Source organism: Ipomoea triloba, chromosome 11 (assembly GCF_003576645.1).
Source record: "Ipomoea triloba cultivar NCNSP0323 chromosome 11, ASM357664v1".
Classification (NCBI taxonomy): domain Eukaryota; kingdom Viridiplantae; phylum Streptophyta; class Magnoliopsida; order Solanales; family Convolvulaceae; genus Ipomoea; species Ipomoea triloba.
Window position 1 is genome coordinate 9,332,994 of NC_044926.1, and position 16,426 is coordinate 9,349,419.

Sequence of the window (16,426 nt, forward strand, 5' to 3'; positions counted from 1 at the left end):
TTCAGATCTGTTTCGCGGTGGCGTTTGGCGTCGGTGAGGATGGCTGTCGTGAGTAAAGGCTTCAGATCTGTTTGGCGGTCGGCGGTCGGAGGTGTAGGTGGCGTTTGGCGTCGGTGAGGATGGCTGCTTCGGTAATGGAGTCAGGGCGGGGGAGAGGACAACGGCTGAATGATGGAGGGTGGTTGTTGTGGTTTGAGATAGCGGCGGAGATGGAGAGGAAATGGAGGCGTCGGCAGATCTGAAGAAATGGAGGAGAGGATTGAAATGGCATATCTAAAGGAAACGTGAGGAGAGGATTGAAACGTATGGTGTGAAATGAATAAAGAAAATTAAATCGCTATTATACTCGGGAAAATGCGATTGACTTTCCGTGGCACCCCCATAGGAGCAGGTGCCGCGGAAAGTATATTATTATTTTAATAATTTACTTTTCGCAGCACCTGATCTTGGTGGGTGCCGCAGAAAGTATGGCTTTTTTATTTTTTTATTTTAGGGATACACTACACCTTTTTTAAAAGGTGTAGATAAAGGTTATACTTATATGATCAATTTTGTATACAATATATATTATATATTGTAGGCCTTAATAATGTGGTGCAAGTGGACTATTAAGTTATAGGTTGGATTGGACATCTAGATTTAGCCCAATCCACAATTATGCCTATATAAAGCCTGCATTGATGGGATGCAGGACAAACAATTATATAGGACCTAAAGATACTGCTCAGAAAATACCAATCCACTAGGTTCTGAGTTAAGTATGAGCTAAATATGACTAACGGTCTACTGTTCAAAAGGCGTTTCGCCAGGTCGCTATGGTTACAAGTTTAGATTCCCTGCCCACCAGTTTAGGCCTCCTTCACATACTTGTATACAAAGTAAGCATGCATGCATTTTGAATTTTCGACCAAGAAAGCTGAGATTTGAACTCGTGACTTTAATTTGTGGTTACAAGTTTGTATTCTTAGTCATCTTGGGAGGAGTTACTCCCAATTCTCACTATGCTTTTATGTCATGTCATGAATTAAAATCTACTCACACTACATCATATCATTCCAGTTGTTTATAAAGAATAATCTAAGTAAGTTGTCACCCAGGTCTATGTTGATGAAATGCCAACCATGTCTCCCCAAGAAAGGAAAGCCACCCTAAGAGATTTTTATGGTCCGCATTCTCTCTCAATTTATTTAAATTCCGTTATTCTCCAAAATCGATCATATCATGCTTTAACCTATTAGCATTAATCCAGCCTGTAATTTCATGCTCACTGTTATTATCTTTACACTTGTAATGGTTTGATCTTAACCTATATATATATTCCACAATAATGGATGAACTTAAAAATCGGCTAATGTTACGTTGATAATTTTACTCATCTGATTAGCATATGATTCTACACAATACAAAATAAATAAATAAGATGATAGAAAGCAGTGATATTATATATGTTGAATTCCATGGAGCTGTAGCATTGATGCACGTACAAGTCTTGAAAAACCTGGCCTTATTACAGCTGTAATATATCCTTCACTGAAGCAACTGGAAGGCAACTTAGCGGGGGACAGAAGCCGATGCTCTGGCAATTTAAGCAGAGTAGTGGACGAGGGAGAAGATGATGAATGCGGTATATGCATGGAGAGCGGTGCCAATATGGTTTTGCCTAATTGCGCTCATTCCATGTGCATCAACTGCTTCCATCATTGGTATGTAAGTTGTGAATAGATTGTGAGAGGAGGTAAATCGCAAGATGTGCTTGCTTTTTTCCCCTCCCTCATTGAGGATTCTTGAGGAAGGATGTTATAATTGCATGTCAGGTACATCCGATCTCAATCATGCCCATTCTGTCGAGGGAGCCTAAAACGTGTGGAATCTGGAGACTTGTGGGTTCTAACCGCCAACTCTGATGTAGTTGACACAATAACGCTTGCACACCACAACCTAAAACACTTTTATCTATACATCGATAAGCTGCCGGGCGTAGTGTCAGAGACCAATGCCTCATTTTATGATTACCTGATGTAACAAAGAATTGAAGCATTATATATATCTCATCTCTTCAGCTTCAGCTCTTAAATGGAGCTGTAAATAAGTATAGGGCAGATTGGATTCTACACCACATACAAAGTATACGATCCTGTTTATTACATATTATGTTTGCATGTGATAAATTAAGTCTATCAGTTGGTATCAAGAGTCATATAATCTCCGCCTGATTCTTTAATTTGGATATGTTAATATACGCTATTGTATAATTGAGCCAACATTATGTGGCAATCAAATTTAGTTTACTGGGCTGCTGGAATTCTTTCGACATTAAGAAATAATAAAATCAATTTTCGATTGGGATTCTTGCACTGCTTCATCGCTCCGTCTTCTTCGCTGATTTTTTTCCGTTCGTCGGCGACCTTCAGAGATAGAGGTAGACGTTGGTCGGCCGCCGGTGACCATTGTTGTTGGAGGGGACTTACGCTGTTTTTCTTTCGTTCACATAAAAAAAAAAGCATTTTTGTTCTCTCGTCGTTCTTCCTTCATACCATCAACAATGGAGCTCCGGTGGATCATTATCTTCAGTCGGCTGGTTCGTAACGCGGCAGAGCGGGTTTGCAATGCAGAGGTTGGCGGAAGACGGCGGGTGGTGGCGTCGGCGTTGCACGAACGGCGGCGACAGTGGCGGAGCTGGGCTTTCCCGGCGACGCTGCTGTCCTCTCCTCCCTCAGGCGACGTCGTGATCCATGCCCTGTTGAGCTGCTGTTCGTCCGTCCATCTGCTGCGCTAGGTCTCACATGAAGAGGATGATGAATGACTTAAGTAATTGGGTCAGGTCTAGCCCAAACCCGGCCAGACCTAGGCTTTTATATTAAAAAAAAAATTCAGTTCTGGGCCTGTTTTTGGTTTTGGGCTCCCTTCAATTTTTTTTTTTAAATATACCTTCATCACATTTGGACTTCTTCAATTAAATTACCCAATTGAATTTTGCCTACAGTCAATATTGAAATTATTATTTAATTTTGAACAGATTATTAAGGTTTTAAATTTGTTTGAATTTTAATTGTAATATTAATATTCAGTTTAATTAAATTGTATTAAGTGTTACATTTTAAATATTCAATTGTGGAGTATGAGTTCCTAATATGCATAATCTAATCATGCTATATATATGTTTTTTTGCGTTTATTATTTGATTGTTATAATTATGCCTTTAGAAAAACATGTTCATGAAGATTGAATTTAGAGCCTTTTAGAACTAAATTAAANACAAATAAATAATAAATTAAATAAAGAACAAATAAATATCAAGGCTTCAGATCTGTCACCGGCGAGCTGAGGCTTTGGTGGTGGCGTCGGGGTCCGAACTTGGTGGTGGGGTCGGGGTCGGGGTCGTGAGTAAAGGCTAGAAATAAATTAAATAAAGAACAAATAAATAGCAAGGCTTCAATAAATTAAATAAAGAACAAATAAATAATAAATTAAATAAAGAACAAATAAATATCAAGGCTTCAGATCTGTCACCGGCGAGCTGAGGCTTTGGTGGTGGCGTCGGGGTCCGAACTTGGTGGTGGGGTCGGGGTCGGGGTCGTGAGTAAAGGCTAGAAATAAATTAAATAAAGAACAAATAAATAGCAAGGCTTCAATAAATTAAATAAAGAACAAATAAATAATAAATTAAATAAAGAACAAATAAATATCAAGGCTTCAGATCTGTCACCGGCGAGCTGAGGCTTTGGTGGTGGCGTCGGGGTCCGAACTTGGTGGTGGGGTCGAGGTCGGGGTCGTGAGTAAAGGCTAGAAATAAATTAAATAAATTAAATCAAGGCTTCAGATCTGTCACCGGCGAGCTGAGGCTTTGGTGGTGGCGTCGGGGTCGGGGTCGTGAGTAGAGGCTTCAGATCTGTTTGGTGTCGGTGAGGCTTCAGATCTGTTTGGCGTGGGTGAGGATAGAGGCTTCAAATCTGTTTGGCGTCGGTGAGGATGGATCTGTTTGGCGGCTTTGGTGGTGGCATCGGGGTCGTGAGTAGAGGCTTCAGATCTGTTTGGCGTTTGACATCGGTAAGGATAGAGGCTTCAGATCTGTTTGGCGTTTGACGTCGGTAAGGATAGAGGCTTCAGATCTATTTGGCGGTGGCGTTTGGCGTCGGTGAGGATGGATCTGTTTCGCGGCTTTGGTGGTGGTGTCGGGGTCGTGAGTAGAGGCTTCAGATCTGTTTGGCGTTTGGCGTCGGTGAGGATGGCTGTCGTGAGTAGAGGCTTCAGATTTGTTTGGCGGTCGGCGGTCGGAGGTGTAGGTGGCTATCGTGAGTAGAGGCTCCTGATCTGTTTGGCGGTCGGCGGTCGGAGGTGTAGGTGGCGTTTGGCGTCGGTGACGATGGCTGCTGAGGCTTCGGCGTTGCTGGTCGCCGGTCGCGAGCTGAGGCTTTGGTGGTGGCGTCGGGGTCGTGAGTAGAGGCTTCAAATCTGTTTGGCGTTTGGCGTCGGTGAGGATGACTATCGTGAGTAGAGGCTTCAGATCTGTTTCGCGGTGGCGTTTGGCGTCGGTGAGGATGGCTGTCGTGAGTAAAGGCTTCAGATCTGTTTGGCGGTCGGCGGTCGGAGGTGTAGGTGGCGTTTGGCGTCGGTGAGGATGGCTGCTTCGGTAATGGAGTCAGGGCGGGGGAGAGGACAACGGCTGAATGATGGAGGGTGGTTGTTGTGGTTTGAGATAGCGGCGGAGATGGAGAGGAAATGGAGGCGTCGGCAGATCTGAAGAAATGGAGGAGAGGATTGAAATGGCATATCTAAAGGAAACGTGAGGAGAGGATTGAAACGTATGGTGTGAAATGAATAAAGAAAATTAAATCGCTATTATACTCGGGAAAATGCGATTGACTTTCCGTGGCACCCCCATAGGAGCAGGTGCCGCGGAAAGTATATTATTATTTTAATAATTTACTTTTCGCAGCACCTGATCTTGGTGGGTGCCGCAGAAAGTATGGCTTTTTTATTTTTTTATTTTAGGGATACACTACACCTTTTTTAAAAGGTGTAGATAAAGGTTATACTTATATGATCAATTTTGTATACAATATATATTATATATTGTAGGCCTTAATAATGTGGTGCAAGTGGACTATTAAGTTATAGGTTGGATTGGACATCTAGATTTAGCCCAATCCACAATTATGCCTATATAAAGCCTGCATTGATGGGATGCAGGACAAACAATTATATAGGACCTAAAGATACTGCTCAGAAAATACCAATCCACTAGGTTCTGAGTTAAGTATGAGCTAAATATGACTAACGGTCTACTGTTCAAAAGGCGTTTCGCCAGGTCGCTATGGTTACAAGTTTAGATTCCCTGCCCACCAGTTTAGGCCTCCTTCACATACTTGTATACAAAGTAAGCATGCATGCATTTTGAATTTTCGACCAAGAAAGCTGAGATTTGAACTCGTGACTTTAATTTGTGGTTACAAGTTTGTATTCTTAGTCATCTTGGGAGGAGTTACTCCCAATTCTCACTATGCTTTTATGTCATGTCATGAATTAAAATCTACTCACACTACATCATATCATTCCAGTTGTTTATAAAGAATAATCTAAGTAAGTTGTCACCCAGGTCTATGTTGATGAAATGCCAACCATGTCTCCCCAAGAAAGGAAAGCCACCCTAAGAGATTTTTATGGTCCGCATTCTCTCTCAATTTATTTAAATTCCGTTATTCTCCAAAATCGATCATATCATGCTTTAACCTATTAGCATTAATCCAGCCTGTAATTTCATGCTCACTGTTATTATCTTTACACTTGTAATGGTTTGATCTTAACCTATATATATATTCCACAATAATGGATGAACTTAAAAATCGGCTAATGTTACGTTGATAATTTTACTCATCTGATTAGCATATGATTCTACACAATACAAAATAAATAAATAAGATGATAGAAAGCAGTGATATTATATATGTTGAATTCCATGGAGCTGTAGCATTGATGCACGTACAAGTCTTGAAAAACCTGGCCTTATTACAGCTGTAATATATCCTTCACTGAAGCAACTGGAAGGCAACTTAGCGGGGGACAGAAGCCGATGCTCTGGCAATTTAAGCAGAGTAGTGGACGAGGGAGAAGATGATGAATGCGGTATATGCATGGAGAGCGGTGCCAATATGGTTTTGCCTAATTGCGCTCATTCCATGTGCATCAACTGCTTCCATCATTGGTATGTAAGTTGTGAATAGATTGTGAGAGGAGGTAAATCGCAAGATGTGCTTGCTTTTTTCCCCTCCCTCATTGAGGATTCTTGAGGAAGGATGTTATAATTGCATGTCAGGTACATCCGATCTCAATCATGCCCATTCTGTCGAGGGAGCCTAAAACGTGTGGAATCTGGAGACTTGTGGGTTCTAACCGCCAACTCTGATGTAGTTGACACAATAACGCTTGCACACCACAACCTAAAACACTTTTATCTATACATCGATAAGCTGCCGGGCGTAGTGTCAGAGACCAATGCCTCATTTTATGATTACCTGATGTAACAAAGAATTGAAGCATTATATATATCTCATCTCTTCAGCTTCAGCTCTTAAATGGAGCTGTAAATAAGTATAGGGCAGATTGGATTCTACACCACATACAAAGTATACGATCCTGTTTATTACATATTATGTTTGCATGTGATAAATTAAGTCTATCAGTTGGTATCAAGAGTCATATAATCTCCGCCTGATTCTTTAATTTGGATATGTTAATATACGCTATTGTATAATTGAGCCAACATTATGTGGCAATCAAATTTAGTTTACTGGGCTGCTGGAATTCTTTCGACATTAAGAAATAATAAAATCAATTTTCGATTGGGATTCTTGCACTGCTTCATCGCTCCGTCTTCTTCGCTGATTTTTTTCCGTTCGTCGGCGACCTTCAGAGATAGAGGTAGACGTTGGTCGGCCGCCGGTGACCATTGTTGTTGGAGGGGACTTACGCTGTTTTTCTTTCGTTCACATAAAAAAAAAAGCATTTTTGTTCTCTCGTCGTTCTTCCTTCATACCATCAACAATGGAGCTCCGGTGGATCATTATCTTCAGTCGGCTGGTTCGTAACGCGGCAGAGCGGGTTTGCAATGCAGAGGTTGGCGGAAGACGGCGGGTGGTGGCGTCGGCGTTGCACGAACGGCGGCGACAGTGGCGGAGCTGGGCTTTCCCGGCGACGCTGCTGTCCTCTCCTCCCTCAGGCGACGTCGTGATCCATGCCCTGTTGAGCTGCTGTTCGTCCGTCCATCTGCTGCGCTAGGTCTCACATGAAGAGGATGATGAATGACTTAAGTAATTGGGTCAGGTCTAGCCCAAACCCGGCCAGACCTAGGCTTTTATATTAAAAAAAAAATTCAGTTCTGGGCCTGTTTTTGGTTTTGGGCTCCCTTCAATTTTTTTTTTTAAATATACCTTCATCACATTTGGACTTCTTCAATTAAATTACCCAATTGAATTTTGCCTACAGTCAATATTGAAATTATTATTTAATTTTGAACAGATTATTAAGGTTTTAAATTTGTTTGAATTTTAATTGTAATATTAATATTCAGTTTAATTAAATTGTATTAAGTGTTACATTTTAAATATTCAATTGTGGAGTATGAGTTCCTAATATGCATAATCTAATCATGCTATATATATGTTTTTTTGCGTTTATTATTTGATTGTTATAATTATGCCTTTAGAAAAACATGTTCATGAAGATTGAATTTAGAGCCTTTTAGAACTAAATTAAATGCTTATTATACATGATTTAGCGCATTTTTAGGTGAATTTAGTGCCTTTAAGAATAGATTATGCATATTCTTACTTTTTCCGTCAATACTCCATTCAGTCAATACTCCATGCGTGCTTCTTTTGGAGGATTTCAAAGCACATAATGTACACAAAACTCTTCATAGTACTACTCTATTTAAAGCCTTATCCTTAGGTGAATCTACATTCATATAGATCAACCAAACGATTTTACTTCAAATATGAGAACACATAACTTAGGGAAGTTTCTTGGGGAGGAATACTAGTTCCCTAGCCCTAGCTTGCACTCTTTGCTGGCTTAAACCGCCATATTGCTACTAGTTCCCTTGCGACGCTACTCTGTCTAAGGAGTTGGTTTTTAATGGAGCCTTAGCACCAACCAACTTTCCTGGGAGTATACCTAAGGATTGTCTATCATGTTTTGGTTTAATTTGTTTGATTAGGCTTTNCTTTGGTGGTGGCGTCGGGGTCCGAACTTGGTGGTGGGGTCGAGGTCGGGGTCGTGAGTAAAGGCTAGAAATAAATTAAATAAATTAAATCAAGGCTTCAGATCTGTCACCGGCGAGCTGAGGCTTTGGTGGTGGCGTCGGGGTCGGGGTCGTGAGTAGAGGCTTCAGATCTGTTTGGTGTCGGTGAGGCTTCAGATCTGTTTGGCGTGGGTGAGGATAGAGGCTTCAAATCTGTTTGGCGTCGGTGAGGATGGATCTGTTTGGCGGCTTTGGTGGTGGCATCGGGGTCGTGAGTAGAGGCTTCAGATCTGTTTGGCGTTTGACATCGGTAAGGATAGAGGCTTCAGATCTGTTTGGCGTTTGACGTCGGTAAGGATAGAGGCTTCAGATCTATTTGGCGGTGGCGTTTGGCGTCGGTGAGGATGGATCTGTTTCGCGGCTTTGGTGGTGGTGTCGGGGTCGTGAGTAGAGGCTTCAGATCTGTTTGGCGTTTGGCGTCGGTGAGGATGGCTGTCGTGAGTAGAGGCTTCAGATTTGTTTGGCGGTCGGCGGTCGGAGGTGTAGGTGGCTATCGTGAGTAGAGGCTCCTGATCTGTTTGGCGGTCGGCGGTCGGAGGTGTAGGTGGCGTTTGGCGTCGGTGACGATGGCTGCTGAGGCTTCGGCGTTGCTGGTCGCCGGTCGCGAGCTGAGGCTTTGGTGGTGGCGTCGGGGTCGTGAGTAGAGGCTTCAAATCTGTTTGGCGTTTGGCGTCGGTGAGGATGACTATCGTGAGTAGAGGCTTCAGATCTGTTTCGCGGTGGCGTTTGGCGTCGGTGAGGATGGCTGTCGTGAGTAAAGGCTTCAGATCTGTTTGGCGGTCGGCGGTCGGAGGTGTAGGTGGCGTTTGGCGTCGGTGAGGATGGCTGCTTCGGTAATGGAGTCAGGGCGGGGGAGAGGACAACGGCTGAATGATGGAGGGTGGTTGTTGTGGTTTGAGATAGCGGCGGAGATGGAGAGGAAATGGAGGCGTCGGCAGATCTGAAGAAATGGAGGAGAGGATTGAAATGGCATATCTAAAGGAAACGTGAGGAGAGGATTGAAACGTATGGTGTGAAATGAATAAAGAAAATTAAATCGCTATTATACTCGGGAAAATGCGATTGACTTTCCGTGGCACCCCCATAGGAGCAGGTGCCGCGGAAAGTATATTATTATTTTAATAATTTACTTTTCGCAGCACCTGATCTTGGTGGGTGCCGCAGAAAGTATGGCTTTTTTATTTTTTTATTTTAGGGATACACTACACCTTTTTTAAAAGGTGTAGATAAAGGTTATACTTATATGATCAATTTTGTATACAATATATATTATATATTGTAGGCCTTAATAATGTGGTGCAAGTGGACTATTAAGTTATAGGTTGGATTGGACATCTAGATTTAGCCCAATCCACAATTATGCCTATATAAAGCCTGCATTGATGGGATGCAGGACAAACAATTATATAGGACCTAAAGATACTGCTCAGAAAATACCAATCCACTAGGTTCTGAGTTAAGTATGAGCTAAATATGACTAACGGTCTACTGTTCAAAAGGCGTTTCGCCAGGTCGCTATGGTTACAAGTTTAGATTCCCTGCCCACCAGTTTAGGCCTCCTTCACATACTTGTATACAAAGTAAGCATGCATGCATTTTGAATTTTCGACCAAGAAAGCTGAGATTTGAACTCGTGACTTTAATTTGTGGTTACAAGTTTGTATTCTTAGTCATCTTGGGAGGAGTTACTCCCAATTCTCACTATGCTTTTATGTCATGTCATGAATTAAAATCTACTCACACTACATCATATCATTCCAGTTGTTTATAAAGAATAATCTAAGTAAGTTGTCACCCAGGTCTATGTTGATGAAATGCCAACCATGTCTCCCCAAGAAAGGAAAGCCACCCTAAGAGATTTTTATGGTCCGCATTCTCTCTCAATTTATTTAAATTCCGTTATTCTCCAAAATCGATCATATCATGCTTTAACCTATTAGCATTAATCCAGCCTGTAATTTCATGCTCACTGTTATTATCTTTACACTTGTAATGGTTTGATCTTAACCTATATATATATTCCACAATAATGGATGAACTTAAAAATCGGCTAATGTTACGTTGATAATTTTACTCATCTGATTAGCATATGATTCTACACAATACAAAATAAATAAATAAGATGATAGAAAGCAGTGATATTATATATGTTGAATTCCATGGAGCTGTAGCATTGATGCACGTACAAGTCTTGAAAAACCTGGCCTTATTACAGCTGTAATATATCCTTCACTGAAGCAACTGGAAGGCAACTTAGCGGGGGACAGAAGCCGATGCTCTGGCAATTTAAGCAGAGTAGTGGACGAGGGAGAAGATGATGAATGCGGTATATGCATGGAGAGCGGTGCCAATATGGTTTTGCCTAATTGCGCTCATTCCATGTGCATCAACTGCTTCCATCATTGGTATGTAAGTTGTGAATAGATTGTGAGAGGAGGTAAATCGCAAGATGTGCTTGCTTTTTTCCCCTCCCTCATTGAGGATTCTTGAGGAAGGATGTTATAATTGCATGTCAGGTACATCCGATCTCAATCATGCCCATTCTGTCGAGGGAGCCTAAAACGTGTGGAATCTGGAGACTTGTGGGTTCTAACCGCCAACTCTGATGTAGTTGACACAATAACGCTTGCACACCACAACCTAAAACACTTTTATCTATACATCGATAAGCTGCCGGGCGTAGTGTCAGAGACCAATGCCTCATTTTATGATTACCTGATGTAACAAAGAATTGAAGCATTATATATATCTCATCTCTTCAGCTTCAGCTCTTAAATGGAGCTGTAAATAAGTATAGGGCAGATTGGATTCTACACCACATACAAAGTATACGATCCTGTTTATTACATATTATGTTTGCATGTGATAAATTAAGTCTATCAGTTGGTATCAAGAGTCATATAATCTCCGCCTGATTCTTTAATTTGGATATGTTAATATACGCTATTGTATAATTGAGCCAACATTATGTGGCAATCAAATTTAGTTTACTGGGCTGCTGGAATTCTTTCGACATTAAGAAATAATAAAATCAATTTTCGATTGGGATTCTTGCACTGCTTCATCGCTCCGTCTTCTTCGCTGATTTTTTTCCGTTCGTCGGCGACCTTCAGAGATAGAGGTAGACGTTGGTCGGCCGCCGGTGACCATTGTTGTTGGAGGGGACTTACGCTGTTTTTCTTTCGTTCACATAAAAAAAAAAGCATTTTTGTTCTCTCGTCGTTCTTCCTTCATACCATCAACAATGGAGCTCCGGTGGATCATTATCTTCAGTCGGCTGGTTCGTAACGCGGCAGAGCGGGTTTGCAATGCAGAGGTTGGCGGAAGACGGCGGGTGGTGGCGTCGGCGTTGCACGAACGGCGGCGACAGTGGCGGAGCTGGGCTTTCCCGGCGACGCTGCTGTCCTCTCCTCCCTCAGGCGACGTCGTGATCCATGCCCTGTTGAGCTGCTGTTCGTCCGTCCATCTGCTGCGCTAGGTCTCACATGAAGAGGATGATGAATGACTTAAGTAATTGGGTCAGGTCTAGCCCAAACCCGGCCAGACCTAGGCTTTTATATTAAAAAAAAAATTCAGTTCTGGGCCTGTTTTTGGTTTTGGGCTCCCTTCAATTTTTTTTTTTAAATATACCTTCATCACATTTGGACTTCTTCAATTAAATTACCCAATTGAATTTTGCCTACAGTCAATATTGAAATTATTATTTAATTTTGAACAGATTATTAAGGTTTTAAATTTGTTTGAATTTTAATTGTAATATTAATATTCAGTTTAATTAAATTGTATTAAGTGTTACATTTTAAATATTCAATTGTGGAGTATGAGTTCCTAATATGCATAATCTAATCATGCTATATATATGTTTTTTTGCGTTTATTATTTGATTGTTATAATTATGCCTTTAGAAAAACATGTTCATGAAGATTGAATTTAGAGCCTTTTAGAACTAAATTAAATGCTTATTATACATGATTTAGCGCATTTTTAGGTGAATTTAGTGCCTTTAAGAATAGATTATGCATATTCTTACTTTTTCCGTCAATACTCCATTCAGTCAATACTCCATGCGTGCTTCTTTTGGAGGATTTCAAAGCACATAATGTACACAAAACTCTTCATAGTACTACTCTATTTAAAGCCTTATCCTTAGGTGAATCTACATTCATATAGATCAACCAAACGATTTTACTTCAAATATGAGAACACATAACTTAGGGAAGTTTCTTGGGGAGGAATACTAGTTCCCTAGCCCTAGCTTGCACTCTTTGCTGGCTTAAACCGCCATATTGCTACTAGTTCCCTTGCGACGCTACTCTGTCTAAGGAGTTGGTTTTTAATGGAGCCTTAGCACCAACCAACTTTCCTGGGAGTATACCTAAGGATTGTCTATCATGTTTTGGTTTAATTTGTTTGATTAGGCTTTAAATATCCTCGCTATTGTGATTATGTTTAGTGTTGGTCAATTAAAGAGTAGCTACAACGTCTTTAATTTACTGAAATTACATATTATTATATTAAGGATTAATCACATAAAATTTAGGCAAGAAACCTTGTAGTTAACTCTGCGTTATATGACGAAATTTAGCCCACAGGCAATTTTGTTATATTTGTAGGGTTAATTAAGATAAAATACTAAACTATGATCATAATTTGTCCACTGGGATTATGCATCAGCATATAGTTTGGTAGTTTTGTCATTAAGGTTGGATAAACCTTACCCAAACTATACCCATTCTGTTTTCACCGTTCATTTTTGATAGATTCATTATGTGTACATTGATAGTATTATGTACTTCAGTTACTGTCTCTCTATTATGTGCCTTGAAAATCCTAATCCAAGCCTTAAGTTAACCGTTACTTTGGACTAGTCATATATTTTATCTTTACAAATATGGGAACACTAAGAATGTGTATTACCATAATTTGGTTGTCATTGTTAAATATTAATGGTGGTTATAATGTTGCTTATTACCATCAAATATTTTAATTAATGAAACCATTAATATTAATATGGTATTCAGTTATAAATCCTGAATTGTTTCCAATTAAGTTTATGTGACAATGCTCCAGTTAAGAAAATATTTTGGTCATTATCATTTTCTTGGCATTTTTCGGACTTCAAATTTTATTAGGTTTCAAAATTATATCCGAAAATGTTTCTACAGTTAGCGGTTTTAACTATTGTTTTTCCATATTTAGTCTCCTATTTAATGTGATAATATTATTATGGTTATTTATTGCTTTTTGAATTATTTGCAATTTTGCCATTAATGATAATAAAATAGAGTTAATTACCGATTTGGTCCCTCGACTATTGGGATTTCATCACTCTAGTCCTCGACAATTTTTCTCGCACAATTAAGTCCTCGACTTTGAAAAAATTAACCAATTTGGTCCTCCTGTTTATTTTACCATTTGATATCCGTTAAATCGGGACCAAATTAGTAATTTCACTATAGTCAAGGGACCATTTTAGTCAAAATTAATTATTGAAATGGTCCCTTGACTATTGAGATTTCACCAATTTGGTCCTGATTTAACGGTTGTTTAACACCAAAATAAACGGAGGACCAAATTGGTTAATTTTTTCAAAGTCGATGACTTAATTGGGCAAGAAAAATTGTTGAGGACCAAAGTGGTGAAATCCCAATAGTCGAGGGACCAAATCGGTAATTAACTCTAATAAAATATTATTAATTGGGTTATGGAGAGTGATTTTGAATCAATTTAGTAATTTGGAAAAAAACATATTTGCTAGGCAATTGGCTATTGCCACTAATTCCAAAATTCTTTTAGTTTTTGAATTATGATTTTAGTTCGTTACGCCCATATTTGGTTATGTATGAATAATGAATATTTAGTGTAAATTCACACTTTCTAGTTGGTTCACACTCTTTAGATAGTTTTATGCATTCATTCACATTAGGTGCATAACATAAGTTTAATTATGCAATTTGGTTTGTGAGATTTTGATTTACAAATGACAATATATACTTTTGGTTAGATATTGTTGGAATTTGTAAATTCGGTCTATTTCTCATAAATTTGATTTCATGCATTAAAACATTTTGAAATGGGCTTACAATTTGAAAATTTCAAAGTATATATTTATTACTTCATTATTCAAAATTTTGGGTCTCTTTTGGTTTGGACTCATTAGAGTTTGAATATTAAGTTTATACTTTGAAAGCTCATATTAAAAATTGTCTTAAGTTATGCAATTTGTTTAGAATATATATATGAGTTAAATGTCTAATTTTATGCATATTAATTTGTCCAACGCGTAATATTTTGTTTTAAGTTATGCAATATATTTTTATTATGCCTTTAGCAATGCATAAATTTAGGATGTAATTATATTAATTTGTAATTAGGTTGGACTTATGCATAAACTTTAGTTACGGTAATGCCCTGAATTTAAGCACATTTGGTCCATTGATTCAGTTCACCCATTTAAGCTTTAATCATAGGTGAACCATGCAATTTTGGTGTATACCCTACAATTTTAGGTTTATACCCCAAATAGTTATACATTGAGTACATATGAAATTTGATGAGGCATACTAGTTTTATGGCCATAACTTAAGAATATCTTGTGCCACTAGTCCTCTTAAATATCATATATTTGGATTTTTATCACGATCTGGTATAATCTGTTTGTTAAATTTTTTTAATTATTCCTTGCAAATGTGATTTGATTTCAGTTTATTAAAGAATAATCATAGCACCTTTAATTTACTGATTTCTCTTAAGCTTCAATCACATAAAGGTTAGGCAACGAATTGATAATTGTCTAGTGATCTTATAATTTTAATTTGGTTGGGGAGTAGCCACAACATCTTTTAATCAGTTAAAATTATATATTGAGCGGTTTATCTTGATCACATAAATTTTTAGACATATCATTTGTGATTAATTGTATTTAATATGATGAAAATTTAGCCCACAGGCAATTTCATTATATTTGTATGATTAATTAGGATTAAATACTGGACTATGATCATAATTTAGCCCACAAACAATTATGTATCAGAATGTAGTTTAGTAGTTTTATCAGTGATGATAGAAATAAATAAATTTATTTAGTTTATGATTATTTGTAAATAATTTCCATCTCTATCATAAAGTTTAATTTTATGATGCAAAGTTTAGATCATATTTCTTAATTACCCACAGAGATTAAGAAAAGAAACATGATTTCTTAAGTTTTATCATAATAGTTGTAATGAATCTCGTTGATTAAAACTTTAGCCTACAGGCAAGTCTTATATCACTTGATTCTTCACCTCTTGATAACTGTTTCATCATAAAATTTCAGTTGGATCTAATTGAGTAAAACTTTAGCCCACAAGCAAGTTTTATGTCTCTAGATTCTTCTATCTATTTAATAATTGAGATGAAATATTATCATAAGGGTTTTAATTGGATTTAATAGAAATAAAACTTTAGCCTACAGACAAGTTTTATGTCAATAAATCCCTCGACCCATTAGATAATAATTTTATCACAATATCTTAGAATTTATAAATTTAGTTCAATTATAATTCTAAGTTTCATGGTTTGCATTGGCAAAACATGTATTTTGTTACTTCCCAAAATTTAACCACTTTTATTAATTGTTTTGCGAATCTTGCTCGGTTATTTGGATGAACGATTGGTATTCTGTTCTAACTGTTACAGAGTGCGGTAAAGTCCTATAAGAGAGTAAGCACAAAATTCTCCTATTCTAAAGCTACCAGATTATTGACTAAGCACTACCATAATAATAAAACTATATAGTATAATACTGAGAAGAGTTAATAACCAAAATGGTCCTCCGACTATACCGTAATTACCAATTTAGTCCTCAACTACCATTCTTACCCAATTAAGTCCTCAATTATATAATTTTTGTTCAATTTAGTCCTCTGTTAACTTTTCTGTTAGATGATGGTTAAAATTAAGGGTAAAAATGTAATTTCATAAGCTTTCTCCTCCATCTCTCATTTAACCGTGTCAAACCTTGCAGCCAACATTCATGGCTTTAATATGAAGCTATGCATAACTTTTCGACGACCTCAGGCGCAGACCTTTGTTAAAGGTTTGTAGAAGAACTAAAGTAGAATGTGTTGTTCATGAAGAGTTTCG

The 16,426-nt window shown here is 38.4% G+C and overlaps 3 protein-coding genes across 3 annotated transcripts; all 3 read left to right on the top strand.

Annotated features, from left to right (window-relative positions):
* Window positions 1-958: 958 nt before the first annotated feature.
* LOC115997588 (E3 ubiquitin-protein ligase AIRP2-like) lies at window positions 959-2,099 on the top strand. Its single transcript, XM_031237178.1, has 3 exons — window positions 959-1,164; window positions 1,514-1,703; window positions 1,815-2,099. The coding sequence occupies exons 1-3, from the start codon at window positions 1,113-1,115 to the stop codon at window positions 2,020-2,022; spliced, it is 450 nt and encodes a 149-aa protein (XP_031093038.1). The 5' UTR covers window positions 959-1,112; the 3' UTR covers window positions 2,023-2,099.
* Window positions 2,100-5,457: 3,358 nt separating this feature from the next.
* On the top strand, window positions 5,458-6,598 carry LOC115997596 (E3 ubiquitin-protein ligase AIRP2-like). The gene is made up of 3 exons (XM_031237186.1): window positions 5,458-5,663; window positions 6,013-6,202; window positions 6,314-6,598. Exons 1-3 carry the CDS (start codon window positions 5,612-5,614, stop codon window positions 6,519-6,521), a joined length of 450 nt encoding a protein of 149 aa, XP_031093046.1. The 5' UTR covers window positions 5,458-5,611; the 3' UTR covers window positions 6,522-6,598.
* Window positions 6,599-9,959: 3,361 nt separating this feature from the next.
* On the top strand, window positions 9,960-11,100 carry LOC115997592 (E3 ubiquitin-protein ligase AIRP2-like). Its single transcript, XM_031237181.1, has 3 exons — window positions 9,960-10,165; window positions 10,515-10,704; window positions 10,816-11,100. Exons 1-3 carry the CDS (start codon window positions 10,114-10,116, stop codon window positions 11,021-11,023), a joined length of 450 nt encoding a protein of 149 aa, XP_031093041.1. The 5' UTR covers window positions 9,960-10,113; the 3' UTR covers window positions 11,024-11,100.
* Window positions 11,101-16,426: the final 5,326 nt, after the last annotated feature.

Coding starts and splice junctions, on each gene's coding strand:
- LOC115997588 (XM_031237178.1), top strand. CDS start 1,113: ATGCCAACCATGTCTCCCCAAGAAAGGAAAGCCACCCTAAGAGATTTT. Junction 1,165..1,513: donor CACCCTAAGAGATTTTTATG/GTCCGCATTCTC, acceptor GCCTTATTACAG/CTGTAATATATCCTTCACTG. Junction 1,704..1,814: donor ATCAACTGCTTCCATCATTG/GTATGTAAGTTG, acceptor ATTGCATGTCAG/GTACATCCGATCTCAATCAT.
- LOC115997596 (XM_031237186.1), top strand. CDS start 5,612: ATGCCAACCATGTCTCCCCAAGAAAGGAAAGCCACCCTAAGAGATTTT. Junction 5,664..6,012: donor CACCCTAAGAGATTTTTATG/GTCCGCATTCTC, acceptor GCCTTATTACAG/CTGTAATATATCCTTCACTG. Junction 6,203..6,313: donor ATCAACTGCTTCCATCATTG/GTATGTAAGTTG, acceptor ATTGCATGTCAG/GTACATCCGATCTCAATCAT.
- LOC115997592 (XM_031237181.1), top strand. CDS start 10,114: ATGCCAACCATGTCTCCCCAAGAAAGGAAAGCCACCCTAAGAGATTTT. Junction 10,166..10,514: donor CACCCTAAGAGATTTTTATG/GTCCGCATTCTC, acceptor GCCTTATTACAG/CTGTAATATATCCTTCACTG. Junction 10,705..10,815: donor ATCAACTGCTTCCATCATTG/GTATGTAAGTTG, acceptor ATTGCATGTCAG/GTACATCCGATCTCAATCAT.